General features: G+C 28.8%; 7 protein-coding genes across 7 annotated transcripts; 6 read left to right on the top strand and 1 right to left on the bottom strand.

Moving 5' to 3' along the window:
- Positions 1–322: 322 nt before the first annotated feature.
- T552_03429 (hypothetical protein) lies at positions 323–6,642 on the top strand. The gene is made up of 14 exons (XM_018371934.1): positions 323–739; positions 784–1,000; positions 1,047–1,164; positions 1,208–1,798; positions 1,841–3,227; positions 3,269–3,591; positions 3,637–3,995; positions 4,040–4,237; positions 4,286–4,343; positions 4,385–4,515; positions 4,561–4,730; positions 4,776–5,283; positions 5,327–5,413; positions 5,457–6,642. Exons 1-14 carry the CDS (start codon positions 369–371, stop codon positions 6,594–6,596), a joined length of 5,658 nt encoding a protein of 1,885 aa, XP_018224184.1. The 5' UTR covers positions 323–368; the 3' UTR covers positions 6,597–6,642.
- Positions 6,643–6,878: 236 nt separating this feature from the next.
- T552_03428 (hypothetical protein) lies at positions 6,879–8,353 on the top strand (the record flags this gene model as incomplete). The annotated part of the gene is made up of 4 exons (XM_018371933.1): positions 6,879–6,913; positions 6,975–7,149; positions 7,194–7,787; positions 7,829–8,353. The coding sequence occupies 4 exons, from the start codon at positions 6,879–6,881 to the stop codon at positions 8,351–8,353; spliced, it is 1,329 nt and encodes a 442-aa protein (XP_018224183.1).
- Positions 8,354–8,616: 263 nt separating this feature from the next.
- Positions 8,617–11,472, bottom strand: T552_03427 (hypothetical protein). The gene is made up of 7 exons (XM_018371932.1): positions 11,364–11,472; positions 11,106–11,314; positions 10,564–11,048; positions 10,113–10,519; positions 9,653–10,072; positions 9,205–9,606; positions 8,617–9,160 (listed from the first exon to the last, which is right to left on the bottom strand). The coding sequence occupies exons 1-7, from the start codon at positions 11,424–11,426 to the stop codon at positions 8,663–8,665; spliced, it is 2,484 nt and encodes an 827-aa protein (XP_018224182.1). The 5' UTR covers positions 11,427–11,472; the 3' UTR covers positions 8,617–8,662.
- Positions 11,473–12,003: 531 nt separating this feature from the next.
- Positions 12,004–13,094, top strand: T552_03426 (hypothetical protein; the record flags this gene model as incomplete). Its single annotated transcript, XM_018371931.1, has 2 exons — positions 12,004–12,016; positions 12,055–13,094. 2 exons carry the CDS (start codon positions 12,004–12,006, stop codon positions 13,092–13,094), a joined length of 1,053 nt encoding a protein of 350 aa, XP_018224181.1.
- Positions 13,095–13,445: 351 nt separating this feature from the next.
- On the top strand, positions 13,446–14,186 carry T552_03425 (hypothetical protein; the record flags this gene model as incomplete). Its single annotated transcript, XM_018371930.1, has 3 exons — positions 13,446–13,452; positions 13,490–13,615; positions 13,660–14,186. 3 exons carry the CDS (start codon positions 13,446–13,448, stop codon positions 14,184–14,186), a joined length of 660 nt encoding a protein of 219 aa, XP_018224180.1.
- Positions 14,187–15,140: 954 nt separating this feature from the next.
- Positions 15,141–18,385, top strand: T552_03424 (hypothetical protein; the record flags this gene model as incomplete). Its single annotated transcript, XM_018371929.1, has 9 exons — positions 15,141–15,730; positions 15,776–15,830; positions 15,872–15,951; positions 15,995–16,148; positions 16,188–16,564; positions 16,606–16,709; positions 16,748–17,215; positions 17,259–18,257; positions 18,328–18,385. Exons 1-9 carry the CDS (start codon positions 15,188–15,190, stop codon positions 18,383–18,385), a joined length of 2,838 nt encoding a protein of 945 aa, XP_018224179.1. The 5' UTR covers positions 15,141–15,187.
- Positions 18,386–19,588: 1,203 nt separating this feature from the next.
- On the top strand, positions 19,589–22,022 carry T552_03423 (hypothetical protein; the record flags this gene model as incomplete). Its single annotated transcript, XM_018371928.1, has 3 exons — positions 19,589–19,689; positions 19,732–21,327; positions 21,352–22,022. Exons 1-3 carry the CDS (start codon positions 19,635–19,637, stop codon positions 22,020–22,022), a joined length of 2,322 nt encoding a protein of 773 aa, XP_018224178.1. The 5' UTR covers positions 19,589–19,634.
- Positions 22,023–22,077: the final 55 nt, after the last annotated feature.

Raw genomic sequence — 22,077 nt, 5'->3', positions numbered from 1 at the left:
TACAAAATTGACTAAATTTCATCATAAACATAATAATAATAGTTTTCTTTAAAAAATGTAAACATTAAAATTTATATGTTTACATATTATGAACCATTTAAATTTTATTTGTCAGAATAATTTTACATAAAATTATTTATAAATTCTAAATATCTTTAATAATTAAATAATTGCAAAAATTCTTATAAAACTCTAAAACTAATGATTACTACGGTTTAAATTACATTAAATGCACTAAAAATATATTCATATGTATGCATATATTTAATATATTAAAAAAGTTTAAAATCAACGAAAACTACAAAATATCAAAAAAAATATTTATTTATAAATTATTATTGTTAAATATAGCTAAAGCTAAACCAAATATGAATACATGTATCCAATTTAATAAATCGAAACCTCCAAATAATAACAACCCAATATTAGAACCGAAAAATGAACACAAAAAAACATTTTTATACAGAGAAATACTACCTTATAACATAGAAAATAAAGAAAAGCAACTAGAAAATCTTGGCAAAATTACTAAGAATATTTATATAAGTTTAGCAGCTAATGACTTTTCAAGAGCTGCTATATTTTCAAAAGAAATCAATAATTGGCTTAACTTAAAATTTGATTTACCTCGTCAAATTCGTATAAAACTTGTTAGTGTATATTACGAACTTTGTACTACTCAGGGTATTTCACCAAATAATAAGAGAAGATTTGAGTCACTTTTTTTATCTTTAACAAAGTACATTCTTACCATATTCTATTCTAAGTTTACATATATTTTAGACAACATCACTATCTTTCCGTTCATGATATATCACTTGATTGGAAACCTGCGTTTTTAATTCTTAAACGAATAATGTTTCCAAATGATGAAACTTTTATTGAATCCAGGACTATTTCTAATTGTAATAACATTAGTATCATTCCTATTATTAAAAAGGCTCGTCTATATTTTCTTCCCAAAGAAATACCAAATATATTAAACGAACTCTTACCTCTCGTAAGTATTAATTATTTTAGAATACTTATTAACCTATTAACAAAAGTTTAATACATCTATTATTTCTGACGCATTTGCTGTTATTGGGATGCTCAACCTTTTCCTACCATGTCATCCTTCTCCTAAAGATGAACCAAAATTAGACCCACAATACTGGCTTCCTGGTAACTATTCAATTTTTTTATTACTTATTAATTACAATCAAAGCAATTTTTCATTTATGGTTTCTTATATCGAATTCAAATCAATGTAGTTTCATATTTCTTGATCTTTTGGGAAGACTGGCAAAAGAAAGTCATCCAGCTCCAACTCGCGCACCTTGTCTTTTTACAGATAATCAACTATCATATATTTTCACTACCATTCTTCGATTATTTAACATTCCTATAGGGAATATAAAAAATCCTATTTTGAATGATATCGATTTACATGAAGGGATTCCATTCATTCAACAAAAAAACTTTACTAAACAAGCAGCAAAACTAATTATTTATTCTATTTCACCATTATGTCTTACCAAAAAAAAAGGAACTAAAGTACTTTCAAATCTTAAAACCCTTATAAAGAGTATAGAAACATATTTTCATCCATCAAATTATGGACCTTGGACAAAAAATCTTTCCAAATTTATATATTATCTTTCCAATTATTTTGTGGATAGATGGAATAAAGAGAACAATAAAGAACTTGATGTCTTACCAGAAAAGAAATTAAATATAAAAATACGGAAAGAGTTTGTTTTGACTCTAAAAAAAGTAACTTTTATGACTATTTATAGTCAAGATTATGAAATAATGGGTAATTCATATATTTTTGTTTCTTAATTTAATATCTTTAAAGAGCAGTCTCAAATAACTTTGCAAAATTTAACATATCTAGAGCCGTCATTTATCCTTCCATGTATTTTAAGACGAATATACCCTTCTATGAAGGGTCTTGTTGAGACTCATCGTACAATCTCATCTCTTCAAAGTTTATGTATTCTTGCACCTATTATTTCTGGCACAAAAATATTCAAAAATCATATAACGAGTCTTCTTAACCTAGTATTACCTTATATTGATGCAAATGATTTAGATAAAACAGCATATAGTTTAACATTTATATCAAGAGTTGCTCAAAATGTACCATTCCACGATTTAACAGAAAATGCAAATTATGAAATCGCTCTAAATTGGATTGAAAATGAATTAAATAAATTTGAAAATGTTGTTAACGATGATGATAACCTTTTACTAGAAAATTATAGTTACAATAACACAGAAGCTAATAATGTTAATGACAATTTAATTGCTAAATCATCTACAGCATTCTTTCATGAATTTATTATAATATTTTTAGATCGTATATTTACATTATTAAAGAATTTGCCGGACCAAACTTCAATAAAGACTAAATCATCTGAAAATCACATCATCGAAATACTACCATCGACATTGACTTATTTTTTTGCATCATTATCAGATAATTTTTTCAAGTTGGCGTTAGAAAAAATTATTCATTTTATTTCCAATAATGTCTTATATCACTCAATACATGCGGTAAATTTTCTATGCACTTCTTGCGTACCAAGAAATCCTAAGCTGTTTTTTGAAAAATTATTTCCTATTCTTAAAACAAATATCCTTTTTGAAATAGAAAATAACGAGGCAGCATCAACTAGAAGTACAGGCAATGATATTCATCCTAGAGATGGTGCTTTATTATGGAATTTACAAATACTTTCTACATCCATTAATAGCACAGGAAATATTTTAATATCATATGGCACAGATTTAAAAGAAATATTAAACATTTTAATTGAAAAATCCAAAGGAAATATAATTCCTCATGTTGGAAACCTTTTTTCAGTAATATTATCAAATTTTACTACAATATATCCAATGGATAAAGAAATGTTTCAAGATAACCCAAAAAAATGTCATAATACCCAACCGGATTATTGGGCGCATAAAACTGATCCAAAAAAATTAAGCATAAAATGGCATATTCCATCAGAAGACGAAATAACTTTTTCTGTAAACTTATTTATTTATCAATGTAATAAGATTTTAAAAAATTTATCATATTTAATGCAAACATGCAACAAATCGGCCTTTAAAACAAAGAAAGAATGGTCGGATGATGTTACAAGATGCTTATTTTACCTAAAAAAAGCACTTTTTGGAATAGCCTTTCTTTTTGATTCAGATTTTAACGAAATAAAAGACAAGAATTCCAAAGACGAGTATATATTATTGATAATTAATATATAACTAACATATCCAGTGAGAGCATTAAAATTATGCATAAATATTCTTCTGGTTATTTTTTTGAAAAAAGAAAAAATGATCCAAGATACATTCAAATTTTGCAAATAAGAGAAGAAATAGGAAATGTATTGCATAACATGCATGCATTTCTAACAAAATATCACAATGATGATATCCAATGCTTTAAATCTTTAATTTCAACATTAAAAACATGGCTTCTAGATGTTCTATATTGTCGAACAGCCAATGTACTAGATAATTTAATTCGTTCATATACACACGATATACAACCATATAAAATTAGTGGTCTTAGGAAAAAATACCCTCGAATATTATTAAGTAAATATGCATATTTCATAATAAACAATATTCATTTCTTTTTAGTCAAGAGAGCAGAAATTTACCATATAACTAGAGTAAAATTTAATTCCAGATATAGAAACATGACTTCTTTAGATATTTTATTACTCGAGGACCTTGTTTGCTCTTGCTTGAATTTTTATTCAGAAATTCGATGTTGTGCACAAAATACGCTGAATATTGCATTAAAAATAATGACTAATTCTAAGAATATCATAATTCCCCCTTTATTAAATGCTATGTTATCATCGGATATTGAAATTTTAAAAGGTGCACTTTACTCTTTAAGTATGTTTAAACATTTTAAACGCGTTATTATGAATAATTGGGATTTTATACTCAAATATATTCATGGTCTAATCTATATAACGAAATTTGATATTGTAATACTTATCAATATATCTTTTTGAAGATAACTTATATATAGCTTTCGCTCCAAAAAATCTGCAACAAAGCATATATAGACTTTATTATTACATTTAAACCACATTCAAAGGTCATATTATATAAAAAGAGCTTTCTCGACTTAATAAAACCTGCAGACAATGTCAATATAAAAATTATAGCCCTAGTTAAAAAAGTAAATGAAAAACATAAATATATATGCAATGAAATTAAGAGATTAGTAATAATTATTTTTATATACAAGAATAACGAAACTAATATTGATTAGCGCCACGAATTAATTGATATAATAAAAGATACACATTGGAGAACGTCAGCTATGATTGGCTAGTCATTCCTCTATCTTTGTTATTATTAATTTAAATAGGGACTGGATTAATAAAAATTTTAGTAAGCGTAGAAAATCCTCCTGATGACAAATTGGTTACATCAATAATTCGCGAATCCATTAACGATCATCCATTACTTAGATTTTTATATATAGAATCTTTAACATCTGTATATTAAATTAATAGTTATTATGATAATCTAATGTTTTACTAGTTTTTATCAATCCTTTGGCAACATGGGCTTACCAATGGGAACTTGAAGGCCATTTTATTGGAAGAAGTACATTTACCAACTAGAATATTGCATCACGTGAGCCTTAATCAACAAAATGTAAAAGTTTATACTGAGAAATTTCTTTATAATTTTTCTAATCCAGCAAAAGAGTAAGAATAAACTCAAAATTGGAGAAAACTAATTCCTTATTATAGCCATTTCATTGATACTCTTCAATATGGTTGGCTAATATGGCCTAAAGCATATCCAATACATCTTACTAAAAAAGAATCGCAATTTTTACAATTAAATTCTTTCACCAAAAAAACTTTTGATAACACAATTCATCTTTTTTCTGAAACTTGGTTTGAACATTTTTTTAATCATTTAAAACAAGAATCACGTCAGGAATCTCCAAAATTTAGAGTTGTTATAGCAACTTTTATGAAATTTTTATTTCAAATTATAAAAAATGTTTCTTGTCATATAACCCTCAATAATTTAAAACAAAAAATCGAACAATTATGCATTCCAGAAAATGAAAAACACGAAATACGAGCAGGCTGCGAAATCTTATCAGGTTTAGTTTTATCTTTAAAATGCGAATCTCTAGAGTACAGTAATGAAGTCTGGGAGTGGATGTTACCTATAGTTGAGAAAAATTTTGAAAATATAACTCCGGAAACATTAATCTTTTGGCTAAATTTCGTGAAATTTTCTTTCGTATATTCCCTAAGTTTTATCATAGTATCTAACATAAGAATAGTCTAAAAGGGATCCTCGAAGATCTTGGCCCTTTTTAAAAATGCTTATATCATTTCGTTTAGATAAGAAATCGGACTTAACATTTAAAGTAAAAAAAATCTTAATTTACATGATTTTCTAAAATGTTAAAGGAAACAGCTAAAATAGCACTTTTAAGAAAAGCTATTACGCATTGTGGATGGCGCTTTCAATTTTCAAATCTAATTATAGAGAACCTCTTATTTCATCTTGATCATCCATACAAACGTGTAAGAGACGAGATAGCAAAAACCTTATATATTATTACAAGTTTTGAATACCATGAATCTTTTTGTAATGCAGAGTCATTCATAGAATATCGATATCAAAACCAGAATTCCTATATGACAATTCCTTATATATCATCAAATCATTTTAAAAATGTTATAAAAAAAATATTTTCACAACTAAAAGATTGGAAATCTGAATACATACTTAATTCCAATTCATCTTCATATATTTCTTGCAGTAAAACGATACTTTCTTGGCTTCAATATTCTCTCAATAAGACAGGGTATACACTTATTGTACCATATATTCCTAAAACCATATTACCAGAAATTGTATTCATGTTAAATATCAAAGATGATCACGATCTATTATCATCAATACATCAAATTTTGCAACAAATAGGAGACATATATTTCCCAACACATTTATTACGCTCCATGACAAACTCAATTACCAGAATTATGATATCGTCAGAAAACTGGCATCATAAACTTGATATTTTTCCTCTTCTGCAGGCATTTTTTTTTAGACATTTATTTACTCTTCATCAAAATTGTCATAACAAAATTTTTAAAGAAATTAGAACGCTTTTAGAAGACCCTCAAATAGAAGTTAGACTAAATGCTGCTGTTACACTCACGGGAATAATACAATGTTCTAAAAACAAAACAAAAGCTAATATATTAGATCTTTTAAAACAATTTTCTGATCTTTTAACAAATAATCCTTTGCAAAAAAATTGCACATTATCAACTATTATATCTCGTCATGCAGCTGTACTGGGACTTTCAGCTCTTGTAATGGCATTTCCATATGATGCTCCAGAATCCTGGATTCCTTCTGTTGTTGCTCGTTTAGCAAGAATAGGATTAGATCCTTATCCAATTGGAAATACTATAAAAAAATTTATGGCAGATTTTAAAAAGACGCATTCGGATACATGGAATAGGGACCAAAAGATGTTTACGAGAGAAGAATTAGACGATTTATTAGGTTTTTCTTCACACAATTACTTTGCCTAATTTATAATTATTATCTATCTATAAATAAAGTTATGATAAAATAAACCAAGGGTTTCCATAAAATTCCTTACTAATATTGATTTTATTTAATTACATATTTTTTTATAATTTCAATATTACAATTTAAAAAATTAACTATCGAATTTTCGCGTCATTTTATATATTATAATCTTTAGTTAAAACCAAAAAGATAAACTAGAAACTGATTATTGGTTTTATAACTATATTTCATTTAAAGCTATTTTGCCATAGAAAATACTTATATTAATTTCAATATTAAAAATGTCACTTTTAAATGATCGACAGAAAGAAGAACTGTAAGACTGTCTTATTTATGTAATTATTATAGATACAGCAAGGTCTAACAATAATTAACAGATACAAAGCTCTGTTGTTTTATTTTTCGAAATCAGATTTTCCTAAAACATTTTCAGCCTTTGAATCTGAATTACGCAACAAAGGAATTATTATTAATATTAATGAGGAAAATGAACACAAATATGATAAACTTTTAGAAAAAAAATGGACAAGCGTAATTAGATTACAAAAAAAAGTACTAAAACAATTATTCTCAATAATATATTTGATTTATTTTAGATTATGGACTTGGAAGCACGTCTATGCGCAGCACAAACAGAATTATCTACAATACCGTCAGATAAAAACCATTCTATAGACATGGCATCTTGGATTCCATGTGCACCTGCAAAACATACTTTAACGGGACATAGGCAACCAATAACATCTCTTGCTTTCCATTCTGTTTTTACTATTCTTGCTAGTGCTTCAGAAGATTCAACAATAAAAATTTGGGATTGGGAAACAGGTGATTTCGAAAGAACACTAAAAGGACATACAAAAGCTGTCCTTGACATTGAGTTCAATACATTTTCTGATTCAAGCTGTCTTGTATCTTGTTCATCAGATTTAACAATAAAATTATGGGATTCTAAAAACGAATATAAAAATATAAAAACCCTTTACGGTCATGATCATTCTATATCTTCAATAAAGTTTCTTCCACCAAATGGTGATCGAATTGTTAGTGTTTCAAGAGATAAAAATATAAAAATATGGGAAATTTCAACAGGATTTTGTATAAAAACCATTTCTAATGCACATATCGACTGGATAAGAACAATTTGCCCGTCGAATGATGGAAAACTATTATTATCGGCTGGAAATGATAGAGTAAATATAAAGACTACTGTTTTTTTCTAATCTATTACTAGATCGCAAAAATATTTAATACACATAACGGAGAATGCAAATTAGAATTTCAGGGACATGAGCACGTTATAGAATGTGCTATATTTGCACCAAATTCAGCGTACAAATTTCTTATGCAACTTTCTGGTGTTCATTTGTCAAAAAATTCTATGGGTTATGTAGCAACAGGATCTCGAGATAAAACGATAAAACTTTGGGGATGTCAAAATGGACAAATAATTAAGACTCTATTAGGCCATGACAACTGGCTTAGAGCTCTTGTATTTCATCCATCTGGAAGGTATTTGATAAGTGCATCAGATGATAAAACTATACGATGCTGGGATCTAAGTCAAAGTGGCAAATGTACTAGAATAATAGAGGAAGCACATTCGCATTTTATAAATTGCTTATGCTGGGCATCTGAATCTACAGAATCTACTACTAATGGATCAAATGAAACTTCTAACAACAAATCACTTAATTCAAAAAGATTAGCAATAGCTAGTGGCGGAGTCGATTTAGTAATACGAATATGGATGCCATAGTATTAAGCTTTAGATAAAATTAGCATTTTCAAAATGATTCCTTTTTATTAATATATTTAACATCGCATTTAAAGTGTAAAAACAATTATATTTAAATTAGTTTTTAATAAAAAATTCATAACATAGGATACTTTTAATAAAGTTATGTGTATAATAAACATTATTTTATTCGAAAATATGCATTACCCAACTTGAAAACATGTTTATCCTGTCTTAATTATAATATCAATATAAACTCTACAATAAAAAAATAAAAACTAAAATATATACAATTCAATATGTCATAATCATACAGAATATATTATCCATTTAATGTTGTCGCATATCTGCACGTTTCATTTGTTCTATCCTTTCTTTTAGACGAGCAGTCAAATCAGCAGCGCTATCCCAACCAGAAATATTATCGCTTTTATTAAAAGATGCATTAAAATATTCAAGAGAACTAGATGAAGAAAATCCATTGCAATATTTACCAAAAATAGAAAAATTCGAATGACTATTTTCTTTTTCTATATCAAAACTAGAATCAACAGCAGAAATATTTATTCGTTGATTTTGTTTAGAAGAATTGTTATCTGATTCATTTATATTTAAAGAAGAATTTCCAATTTTATCATCACTTGATACAGGATTTTGAAAATTAGTCGACCTATTAGAAACGTTTAATCTACTTTGATCCAGCTCTTTGCGTAATGATAATAATTGAGATTTCATCATTTCTATTTCATTTCTTGCCCTAGAAAGCTGCGTTTCGCCAGCTTTTATTTTCAAAATATCTCTAGTATGATCATTAATTAACTGAGCATTCTACAAAAACTTAATAACATTTTTAAAAACTAAATATTAAAAACCTTCAACTGAAGGGAATTTATCTCATTTAAAAGATTTTTCTTTTCCAATACTTCTTTTTGTAGTCTTTCATCAAGTTTTGAATTCTCTTTTCTTAATTCATCTAACTCCCGTTTATCTGAAATAGAAAGATTGCTAAGTTCTATGGCTTGCTCTATTGATTTGGAAGAGGTTTGAAGGACAGAGCCTACATTCTTAACTGCTTTAAATGAATTATTGACATCATCACTTTTTATATTTTGCAAAGATACAGGTCGACGCGACGAAAGTTTTAGACCAGATTTAATTCCTATATGATCTACAGTAGAAGGAAGACGAGATCCTAAAGACGATCCTTTTAAGGACTGCGAATCCTTCAGTTTAGAAGATGAAGGTTTGAGCAAAGTTTTTTTGACTTCATTGGACTATATGAAAAAATTAAAAATAAAGAAAAATAAAATAAAAACATACTGAAGCCATCTTTGAATTAGAATTCTCTAAACTATTAAGCTTATTTGATTTACAATCATCAAAAAGAACAGATTGTTTATGACTTTCAAATTTTATTTTAATCTCTGTTGACTCAAAATATTCCCTGATTTTAGCTTTGCGTAAATCATCAACACCATCCAAAATAAAACCCATTTGTCTCTCTCCAACAATTTTCATTAATATCCCAATAATTTTAGCACTAGAATTTCTCACAGGCTCAAAAGTATCATTTAACAATAATTTACTTGACTCAGCTATTAATTTAATTTCCGAAGCTTTTGGATAAATACATATGGATTCCAAACAACGAACAAGAAAAAAAAGAATTTCCGATCTTATTTGGGGATTCTTATGTTTTGAAAATTCCAAAATGTCATCCAGCACATCACTTAATGATGTCTATTTCCGTTAACAATAAATTATTAATAATAGAACTAACAGCATCAAAAATTGCATCCATTGCATTCGTCAGCGCATCTATAACAGTAGCTTTCCTTTCTTTAAGTTTCTCCATAATTGGTCCAAGGACAATTGATTTATATTTAATAAAACCTTTTCTTAATCCCCGTGCAAAAGCCTCAACACAATTACTAGCAACAATTACAACAGATATATTTACATCTTTTATGCTTCTAGCCAATAAACGAATAATATCATTATAATCATCATCCATTATTCTAGGAACTTTACACGCAGAATAAAGTGAGTCTAGCGCATCCTTTCTATCTTTCCATTTCACAGATACAAGTTGATCATTGAAATCTTTAGGTATTTTACTTAAAATATTAATAGGCTCCAAAGAATCAAAAAAGTCAATATTTTCAGATTCATTATCCTGTAATGGAGCTAAAGTATATTAATAAACTAAAGAAATATAAACACAAAATAACCTTGAGAAGAATTTTCAGATAGAACTTGTTGACTTCTAAGATACCTTTCCTGAGTAACTTTCCCAACCTTTACCCCTTCAAAAGAAGACTCAAGTTCTTTAATCTGAACATGTTTAAGTTCTGAAAATAAACTAGATTTAAGTGCATCACCAAGCCACGAATATAAAACAACAGCAAGCTCAGTAGCTTCTTTTCGAACATTATTATCACTATGAGCAAAAAGTTTAGGTAGAATTTTAAGAACAGGTCTTGGATCAACAGTCTTTACACCAAATAAACGATATATCTCCTTTATAGCATTTGTTGTTGCTGCCACTAGCTTAGGGAATTTAGCATTAAGACCAGGAAGCAAATCATCTAAAACAGGATCAGGAGAATCAAGTTCTACATATAAAAGAACAATTTCAATAGATATCTTCCTTGTTCCAACACGTGTACTAGTTAAACATTTTTCAACTATGCATGGTATAACAGTACTTCTTGTTCTAGAAAATTATTTATATAAATATTTAAAAAAAAAACGCGAAGTCTAAAAAATATACCTTATACAAGCTTCTTTTCCACAAAACTCAAGAAAATCCTTTAAAGCCTTAATACCAGCTTCTTGAGCAAATACATTAGAGTCAGTAGAAATCTTTTTCCATAGACCAATATCAAGTAAGAATGATCGAAAAATAGGATCTTGTTCTGATGTAGAAATTGAAAAGAGTTTTGACATTTCTTCATATGCTTCAAGCCGAACCTTCCATAACTATTTTTTTTTATTAATAAATCTACAATTTTAATATACCATAACATACTTTATGTACTGCTCTCTCTAAAAGAGAAAGAGATGAATAATCTTCTTGTTCAACCATTTCCATTTATACTTTATCTTATTTTGAATGATTCAGTTTTAGTTAATTATTATAAATATTAATTATAAAGAAATTTATTCTTTAAGATGTATGAAAAACTAAAATTTTGATTATTAAACTGAGTAAAATAAAGATAATTTAAAATCATGATGTAAACAATTATATCAGGGTTAGGGTTACATTGTTGATTTTGATCCTAAAATTCATTTAAAACTTTCATATCTTAAAAGCTATTAATAAAGAGATGATTAACCAACGGAAATAATAAGGGAATAATAATGTTAATTTAAATGAAGCTGTATTTCTCTTTAGAATTTTCTGAATATAATTATTTAAAAATGAAGTATTTTAAATGAAATTTTAAACAAACAATTTATATAAAGAGCTTATTTATATATTTTAAAGCATTATTGCCATAAATATTATCTGTTTATTTACTATTTAGTTATTATTTAATTATATTAATTTTTTCTATAAAAAAAAAAATTTTAAAATTTATAGATTTATTTATTATATTATTTTACCAATGAAGATATTACTATATATATATATTGTTGGGTTGGCACATATTTTTTCAAAAAGTATGGGAAATATAGGTATCTTATTTCTTTTATTTTTTTAATAAAATCTATAGGCGAAAAATCATCTCTCAATGATTTAAAATTACATGACTTTGATATTTCACATTCATATGACTCTACTGAGAAAATAGGGGATATCTTTGTTGGTAATAGATTTGCTAGTTTGTTAAAAAGAGCTGGAACATTTGCACCAGTTAAAAAATATTCAGAAGATACACCAAAACCAGAAATTCAAACACTGGTGAAGAAAGATCTAAAATTAACAGATGATGAGGCGTTTTTACTTGAAGCCTTATTGAGGTTTTTGAAAGATAAATTAAATCCGAGTTCCTGTTTAAACATATTACTTTTTATTTGTCCTTATGTTCCATCTTATCCAGATATATCTGAATCATTAAGGAAATTGCTCATGGATAGATGCAAAGATCCGGAAGGGACTTGCAAATATGCACTTGAAAAACTTGACGAATTTTGTGATTATATTAAAACAAAAATAGATAATATTGATGCTTCAAATACAAACTGCGCTGATTATACTCAAAAATGTAGTTATCTAGTGATCTGTAAAAATGGATTAGATATTTCTTGTAAGAAATTGAAGGAAAAATGCATGCTTTTGCAAAATAATACTGAAGATAAAACGGATGATACTACTAAATATAAAACACAGAAAGGGCCTTACAATTCTCAAGTTATCATTGATGGAACAACACTTCGAGTAGAAATTGCCTCTTATACTCATAGTAAAGTATTATATGGAACAAAATGTTATAAAGACAAGTCTCATACAAAATGTGCGTTAACGAATACCTTAATAAGTACTTGTACACCTATAATGAGGGAAACATATTCAACAGATCCGTATTCAGAAGTAGATGAAATTTCTCCGCAAACAGAATGTTCAGTTACGTTAACATTAACTAATAAATTAGGAGAAACGTTTATGAAGACCGCAACGTACACAACCATCACAGGATATATACATGATAAAGATCGTGATAAGGGATATGGAGTTCAAACTAACAAGAATCAAAAATTAATATTATTTCATATGATTTTAGGAATAATAACAGGGATATGGATAATTGTTTAATACATATTTTTGGAAATATTTATGTAATGATAAAAATTTAGATTTATAATTTTAGTTCTATTAAAATAATGAATATTTATAAATAATTTATTTTTTTTTTGATGTAATGTCTAACCTGTATATATTTTTTAATCTTACCACAATGTCATATTACATACTATATTAGGGGGAGTGCAGGTTTAGGGAAAAGGTGAAAAAAAGAGGGAATCAAGAAATGGATGGTTAAGGACGAAAAGCTGGAAAGGAAAGATCAAAAGTTGGAAACAAAGGGGAGATAAGTTGAGATAAAGAGTTGAAAGGAAGAAAGGTTAAGAGGGAGGTCGAGAAGAGATTGGGGATGGGAAGGTGAAAATGACGAGTAGACGAGAAAAAGGAGAAGAGGTTAACAAGAAAAGGAGAAAGAACAGGAGTAACAGCAGAAGAAGCAGTAGTACAATCAGTATCGCCAGGATTAAATTCTACGACAAGTGGAACGCAGAACACAACAAAACCTAGATTTGTTCCAAGAACATTTACAAATAGTAGGGTATCAGAAGAACAGAAACATTTGATGCATCAGTAAAAGCATTGGAGTTGTATTTGGAATTGAAAGAGGAATGTGAAGCTTTAGAACTAGATTGCAGTTTTACAAAGGATTGTCCGAATTCTAAAGAAGTTTGCGAAGAAATAAACACCTTATGTAGACTGGAACCATTAGAAGTTACGCCTTATCATACAGAGACAATAATAAAAGAAACAACGACAGCTACGATGACGACAACGAAAACGACGTCAGCTACGACGACCAAGTCGGTAGCTGGAGGAAAAATAACAGAACCGTGTACATTAATGCAGACGACGGATATATGGGTGACGAGTACGTCATTGTATATGAGCATTATGACAAGTATACCTACACTGACGTCTACAGTGATATTCACATCAACGAGAAAATGCAAGCCTACAAAATGTACCACCGATTCAAGCAAAGAAACACAAAAAGGAGAAGAAAGAAGAGAAGAAGAAGTGAAACTGAATGAGGGGATAAAAATAAGAGTCCCTGATATGATTAAAATAATGTTGTTGGGAGTGATTGTTATGGGGATGATGTAAATGAATGAAAAAAATGTTAATAGAATGAAAATGTGCATATATCCATTGTTTATATATAATAGAAATGTAAATGAATGAAATGAAGTTTTAATAATTTTAACACAGAATCTTAGTTCGAGACTATGCTTTATTTGGTAAAGTTTAGACTTATCGCAAAGCTAGTAAAGTTTATGATGAAAAAATTAACAAAATTTATCGCTTACCCTAAAAACCAGCAAAGTCTAAGTTTATTGCAAAAGAATTAATAAAATCTTTTGTTTATCAAAAAAAAAACCAATAAAACCTAAGATCATTATAAAAGGATTAATAAACTTCAAGTTTATTGCAAAAAAATAACTAAACTTTATGATTATCTTAAAAAAACTAATAAATCTGTTTATCGGAAATTAGTCTGTCGTTAGGGAGAGGCTAGTGGAGATTTGATAAGAGTAAATTGGAAGGAGTTTGATTGGAGATTAAAAGGATGGTTCAATTTAAAAGTATTTTTATTAAAAGTAACAAATTGGATAATGTTGAATTGATTTTTCATTAATTAGAACAAAAGACCAGAATTTAAAAATGATTTTACTAAAAGTAAAGTCAAATCAATTTTTATTTAAAAATAATAAATTAAAATGAAATTAAAAAAAATTTGTTAAAAACAGTAGATAATATCAAAATTTAAAGAGGGTTTTTATTTAAAATAAATGATTGAATGAAATTGATTAGTAAAAACAAGAATAATCAATTAAATAAAATTCAATTGATTTTTTATTAATAAAAAGGAGAGAAAAAAATAGAGAAGGTTTTATTAAAGATAATAGATTAGATGAAAATAAATTGATCATTTATTAGTAAAAACAAGGGGATAGATTAGAGGGTCTTGTTGAAGATAGGGTTAGGTTTAAGTAAGCTAAATTTTTTTAATACTAAACTTTAAAAAAGTTAAGAATTTCTAACTAAAAAGTTAGGAATTTCTAATTAAAAAGTTAAGATAAATACTTTTTTCTTAACTTTTCGTCATGATCCTCAAAATACTCCTTACTCTTACTTTATACTGGATCTATTTAGTTAGAGTAAGATGTGAAACGGTGCCAGTAGACTTTGAGAATAATGATTATTATCATTTTCATTTCTCAGAAGAGGTTGATATTGAGGATTTTTCGCGGGCGTTAGGATTCAAATATCATGAGAAACTAGAATATCTGGATAACCAGCATATATTTTCTATAGAAAAGGGTGTTTTAGAAGACGAAATTAAAGAAAAAATTGAGAATTATTTCGGTTTAGAAAAAGGAAGAAATGCAATAGATGGGTTTAATAGTGACAAGCTTTTTTATTATGAGAAACAAAAGTTGGTCAAGCGAGAAAACAGGGGTGCGATAAGAGACGATATATATTTTGATAATGAAGGTCTTTATAATAGAAGAGTTGTCAAGAATGTTGTAAAAGATCCGACGGTAGATCAGGCGAAAAAATCGACGGAAGATTTAAAAAAGAGGTTAAAGGAAATTAAAGGAGAATTAAATATAGAGGACCGTTATTTTGATAAACAATGGTATTTGGTATAGTTTATTCTTTTTTTCATCAAAATTTGATTTTTTAATTAGTTCAATACGAAAGACCCTGGTGTAGATATAAATGTTACAGGTCTCTGGTTAGAAGGTTTGATATTTGTGTTGTTGGTTGCCTTTTAATGATTTTAGGGATAACGGGAAAAGGTGTAACAGTTGCCATTGTAGATAATGGCGTAGATTATACTAACCTGGATTTGGCTCCAAATTTTGTCTGAAAAATTATTGTAAAATTACTATTTTAACTCTTTTTAGAATGCCGAGGCTTCACTTAATTTTGCTACTGGAACTTTCGACGTAAAACCTGAGTACACGTATAACAATCATGGTACTAGATGTGCAGGAGAAGTAGCAGCCGCCAGGAATACTCTTTGTGGGATTGGTGTTGCATATGAATCTAATATTTCAGGTATTTTTCTTTAATTGGTACCAATCTAATATTGTTAAGGATTACGATATGTCCCTTCTGCTCATTCGTCTTGGAATGAAGGAGATGCTCTTATTTACAAATATGATGTTAATTATATTTATTCTTGTAGCTGGGGACCTGCCGATACTGGGAATTTAATTCAAGATATTTCTTATACTAGTTATTCTGCAATTATTAAAGGGATAAATGAAGGTAGGAATGGTCTTGGTTCTATATACGTTTTCGGATCAGGAAATGGTGGGTATTTTGATGATTGTAATTACGATGGATATGCAAATAGTCCATATACTATTACTATCGCTGCTATAGATGCAGAAGAAAAAAGATTTAGATTTTCAGAGCCATGTCCTTGTATTTTAGCTTCTACGTATTCTGGCAAGAGTGGTGCATATATTGTAATCTTTTCTTTTTTTTTATAATAAATTGATCGTTTTAGTATACTACGGATGTTGGTACGACAGAATGCACCTTTTTACATACTGGAACTTCTGCTTCTACACCTCTTGCTGCGGGTGTTATTGCTCTTCTTCTTTCAGCATGGTAAGAATATCATTAAAATTATTTGACTAAAAAATTAGTCCTAATCTTACATGGCGTGATGTTCAAGCTTTGATTGTGGAGACAGCTGTTCCATTTAATTTGGAATATCCTGGATGGGAACAAGTTCATTCTAAACGTTATTATAATAATTATTTTGGTTATGGGAAACTAGATGCATATAGAATGGTCGAAAGAGCAAAAACATTTCAAAAATTAAATCCTCAGACAATGTTTTCAACTCAACTAATACCACTTAATAAGAAATTTTCTGAAAACGGTGGGCATATCACAAGCAGTTTTTATATTCATCGTGGATATCCTACGCATTATAACTTTAAAAGTTTAGAATATGTTGGTGTTTCATTTCGTTATAAGCACCAAAGAAGAGGTCATCTAGAGTTTAATATTACCAGTCCTTCTGGAGTTACTTCAGTATTAGCACATAGACGTAATCCTGATAAACATGGTGGCAGTATTCTTTGGACTTTTATGACTGTAAAGCATTGGTATTTTGTTTCATTTTGTAAAATAATAACTAATGATTTTTAGGGGAGAACCCATTGTAGGTAATTGGACTATCGATGTTGAAGATAAAAAGGATCAGAATCTAGATGGTGAAGTTTTTTATTGGCAACTTCATTTTTTCGGGGAGTCTTCTAAATCAGAAGGCGTACCGCCTGCTTCATATCCTTTTCTATCTATATATCCAACTACTATGCCTCCGCCAGAACCAACTACTACGCTTCCACCAACTCCAAGTTCTACATCTTCATCAAGACCACCACCACCTGCACCTCAACCACAACCGCAACCGCAGCCTCAACCAGATCCTGGGTCTCTGCCTTCATCAGATCCTGAGTCTCCGCCTTCATCAGAACCTGGGTCTCAACCTCCATCAAAACCTGGGCCTCAACCTCCATCAGATCCTCAACCTCCATCAAAACCTGGGCCTCAACCTCCATCAGAACCTGCGCCTCCATCAAAACCTGCGCCTCCATCAAAACCTGCGCCTCCATCAAAACCAGATCCTAACCCTTCATCAGATCCTAGCTCTCAGAAAGATCCAGATACTTCGCTTTCATCAAATCCAACTTCTACATCTTCATCAGAACCACCACCACCATCACCACCACCACCACCGCCACCGCCACCTGCTCCTGCACCTGCACCGCCTCCACCACCGCCGCCACCACCACCTCGGCCGGAACTAGAACCAGAACCAGAACCAGTGCCACAACCACCGCAGCCACAACCACCACAGCCACAACCAGAGCCACCTGCACCTCCACCAAAACCACAACCACCACAACCACCACCACCACCGCCACCACCGGAACAAAAACCAACATCAATAACTTCATCTACATCTACGACTTCATCGAGCAAAACTAAAATATCAACCACTCGAAAAGCTTCATCTACTAAAACTTCATCTACTACAAAAACTTCTACACGGCCGTCTCCTACTGAGGGTACTTTTACTGGATCAAGTGCTTCTCATCTTTCATTCTTCGAAAAAAGGCATTTGTTACTTCAAATGATATTATTGTTATTGTTTTTCTTATTTTTGGGTTACTCTTTTTAACCTATAGGATTTTTAAGAAAACGGACATCTCAGTGATAGACTTTCTATAATTGAAGCACTTAATGATGATTCTGATCCAAATATATCTTAAGAAATCGAAAAAGCTGCTATGTTGAAAAAAAACCGTTAATTCATTCAATATTAATGATACTGCTGATTTTGATCTGCATGAACAACGTACTCTTTATATTTAAATAATTAATTTTAATTCTATTTATGTATATATTTTTCTAATATATTTATATATATATTACTTCACATATCATCCACCTTATGTTTTCTTATTTTAACTTTATTATTATACCTTAACATTAAAAATATAGAGAAGCTAGAATTGCTTAGAAAAGTGCTTAATCAGTTATCCTATTCTATTTTCTTGAACTATTTTTAAAGAATGCGCTCAAATGTATTATATTTATTAGTATATTTTATAGAGATTTTTTCTGATAAAAAAGGTGATAATCATTGGATCAGGGCCTTTTGGGTATATTTTAACTAAATATGAACTTTATTTATAAAGTACTAGTTATATGACAATTATTTACCTTGGAAGAGCAGAATTGAAGACAATTCTTTGTCAAGGAATCTTATCTAATGGTATTGCATCAGATGGAGAGATAACAACATAGAATAAAGGAATAAAAGAATCTGATAACCCTTTATTAATATCTTAAGCATAGAAGAGATGTAGAAAATTATCAGGGATTTTCTGATGGTATTCTGGGTCTTTTATTAATCTAAGCTTTAGAAAGCAATCAGAAAAATAAGCTTTTCTGGAAAATTAAAGTAATATAAACGAAAATAGAGAAGAGAATGTGTTCAATTAAACTAAAAGTACATGTCAAACATCATTAATCGAGTATTCTTTAATTAAAACTAAAGATCAGAAGAAGTATTGATTATAAATCAATATTGAAAACAATGCAGTGATTAAAGAAAAAAATTAAGAATTAATTATTTGAATGAAGTAAAGTTAAAAATAATGAAGATATTGGATTTAAGAATAATAATATAGTATTAAAAGTAGTAAAAGTTCGAAATGAATTAAAATAAATGTTAAAAGTCGGTAAATAAAATCTAATATATATATTATTTTATAAAAAACAATTGAATGGGATGAAAAGGAATATATATAAAACAAAAAAGATCATTTAAATTTATAATCAAGATTTGTAATGGTTTTTATTTTTTAATAGTTTTTCCTAATTTTTTTAGGGTTTAATAGAAACTGCGAAATTCATCTTAACTTTTTCATGAAATATCAAATTTAATAAAGGATCCAATATAGGAGCATATTGTTGATTTTTATGCCATATATTGGGATCCAGAAATAATACAAGATGTTTTTTTCCATGATTAATAAAATTATAGTTCTAGGAATATTAATTTTAATTGGTGATTATATTTTGGATTATTTTTATTTTTAACTATTTATAGTTCCTACTTATGGCAATCAAAGTACGCATTTGAAAGCCAGAGATTCTCAAGTAAGTGCAAAATTTACGCCGTTTAAGGATTTTGTTGCTAAGGATGAAGATATCATTGTTTATATTTTGAAAGAAGATTATAAAGATCAAGATAAATGCGAATCAAAGCTTGAGGAATATTGTAAAGAATTGAAAGTTATAGATCCAGGATTAAATAAAGTTCATACTAAAGTTAAAGAAATTTGTGAAAATAAAAAAAAAAAATGCAAAGACATAAAAGTAAAGATTGAAAAAAAAATACATGAAATTGCTGAATTAATCGAGGATTTGGAGGAAGAAGATTTCTTTTATGAAGGATGCGATCAATATTATCAAACATGTATGCTTTTTGAACATATAAAAGAAAAAGATGTTTTAGATTCCTGCAGTATGCTTAGATATTCCTGTTATTTTCTCAGGGATACAGAGATGAGAAATGAAGTCATTCTTAGAGCTTTTGGTACTAGTATTATTGAATCTAAAGATTTTGAGGAAAAAAAGCAGGAAATTTGTCCAACATTGATTAAAAAGGGTGATGATCTAGTTTTTTTCTGCCTTGAAGATAATTCACTTGAAAATTTCAATGAAAGTATTGATGAGTTTTGCAATTCTTTAAGCGATCTTATTAATAAGAATAAAAAAGAAGAAGTATGTCATGAAAAACTCGGAATATATCCTCTTCTCAAAAAGAGATGTGAAAAGATAAACAACAAATTTAAGGGACTATGTGAGGGAAAGAATATTACATATAGGCCTCCAGTTAAAGATTTTAATCCGATTGAGCCGAAAATGACATTGTTAGAGATGATTGATCTGGAAAATCTTTATAAAGAAGGAAGAAATAGAGGACTAATTCTTGGAGCTTTAGAAAAAACGTTGGATGACATGTTAAACCATTTGTCTTTGGGTAGTTCTGATAATAGGGAAGAGCAATGTAAGAACGTACTAAATACTAGGTGTAGTTATCTTAAAACTATAAGTTCTGAATTTAAAGAATTATGTGAAAAAAAAAATAAATATGAAGAAAAATGTAAAGATATATCAGATATAACGGATAGGTGTAGAAAGTTTAGAATGAGACTTTATCAAGATGGAACTTCTACAGAATTTAAAGATGAAGGCAAATCGGGAATTTTGTCTTATGATCAGCTTTCGACATCATTTAGTGAGAATGAATGTTTAGAGGTTATTTCGGAATGTGAGTATATTAAAGGATTATGCAAACCTAATATGCTTATCGAATGCCAAAATCTAAAACTGGCATGTCATAAAAAGAAAGAAGATCAACTATTCATTAAATTAATTGGAAGTGAGTTGTACAAACTTAATAAATTAGGATCGAATGATGAAAGATTTAATAAATGCCAAAGAATAGTAATGGAGAAGTGTGCTACATTTAAAAATAATAATGTTGAGATTTTTATGAGATGCCTTCGGCCAAAGGAGATATGTCTTAGATTTGAAAAAATTATTTCGTCTCAATTGAAAGATCTAGAACAACTTTTCAATGCAGTAGGGGATTCTCCTAAAGAAAAGGACTGCATTAAATTGAAAGAGGGTTGTGAAGGTATTTTGAAAGAGGATTGTGAAGGTATTTTAAAAGATTTAGGATTAAATAATGAGAAATGCGTTAAATTGAAAGAGCGTTGTGAATATTTTAGAGTTAGAAAAGAACTGAAATATGCGTTTTTGAAAGAAGAAAGTGATGCATTAGCGGATAATCAAAAATGTATGAAAGCTTTGAAGGATAAATGTGATAAATTATCTAAAGGGGAGGAAAATCTATATCGTGTTTCATGCAATTCACTAGAAGAAACATGCAAATTTATGGTTTCAGAAGCTAAGAATCATTGCGATATTTTAAAAAATAACATGCAAGAACATAAAATTCTGGATAAAACTAAAGGTTCAAATCAAACATTGGTTAAAAAACTCTGTACAACATGGGGTTCATATTGTCGCCAACTTATGGAGAACTGCCCGGACACGTTAAAAAAAGGTTCCAATAGCCATAATGAAAAAGGAGTCTGTTTACAATTGAAAGAGAATTGTAAGCCATTCTGGGTTGAAAAGAAAGTGGAGGATAAACCAGCAAAAGAAGAAGAAAAGAAAGTGGAGGATAAACCAGCAAAAGAAGAAGAAAAGAAAGTGGAGGATAAACCATCAAAAGAAGAAGTGAAACCGAACGAGGGGATAAAAATAAAAGTTACCGAGATGATTAAAATAATGTTTTTGGGAGTAATTGTTATGGGAATGATGTAAAATGAATGAAAAAATGTTAATAGAATGAAAATGTGCATATATCTATTGTTTATAT

Source organism: Pneumocystis carinii, assembly GCF_001477545.1.
Source record: "Pneumocystis carinii B80 chromosome Unknown supercont1.17, whole genome shotgun sequence".
Classification (NCBI taxonomy): domain Eukaryota; kingdom Fungi; phylum Ascomycota; class Pneumocystomycetes; order Pneumocystales; family Pneumocystaceae; genus Pneumocystis; species Pneumocystis carinii.
Note: the sequence above shows the minus strand (reverse complement) of the source record. Positions and strands in the feature narration are given on the sequence as shown.

Excerpts from the sequence above, each read along its gene's own strand:
- T552_03427 (XM_018371932.1), bottom strand. The coding sequence starts at position 11,426 with ATGGAAATGGTTGAACAAGAAGATTATTCATCTCTTTCTCTTTTAGAG. Across the intron at positions 11,049-11,105 it reads GGAAAAGAAGCTTGTATAAG|AACAAGAAGTACTGTTATAC; the intron begins GTATATTTTTTA and ends ATAATTTTCTAG. Across the intron at positions 10,520-10,563 it reads ATCTGAAAATTCTTCTCAAG|CTCCATTACAGGATAATGAA; the intron begins GTTATTTTGTGT and ends AATATACTTTAG.
- T552_03429 (XM_018371934.1), top strand. The coding sequence starts at position 369 with ATGAATACATGTATCCAATTTAATAAATCGAAACCTCCAAATAATAAC. Across the intron at positions 1,799-1,840 it reads TCAAGATTATGAAATAATGG|AGCAGTCTCAAATAACTTTG; the intron begins GTAATTCATATA and ends ATATCTTTAAAG. Across the intron at positions 5,414-5,456 it reads AATCGGACTTAACATTTAAA|GAAACAGCTAAAATAGCACT; the intron begins GTAAAAAAAATC and ends AAAATGTTAAAG.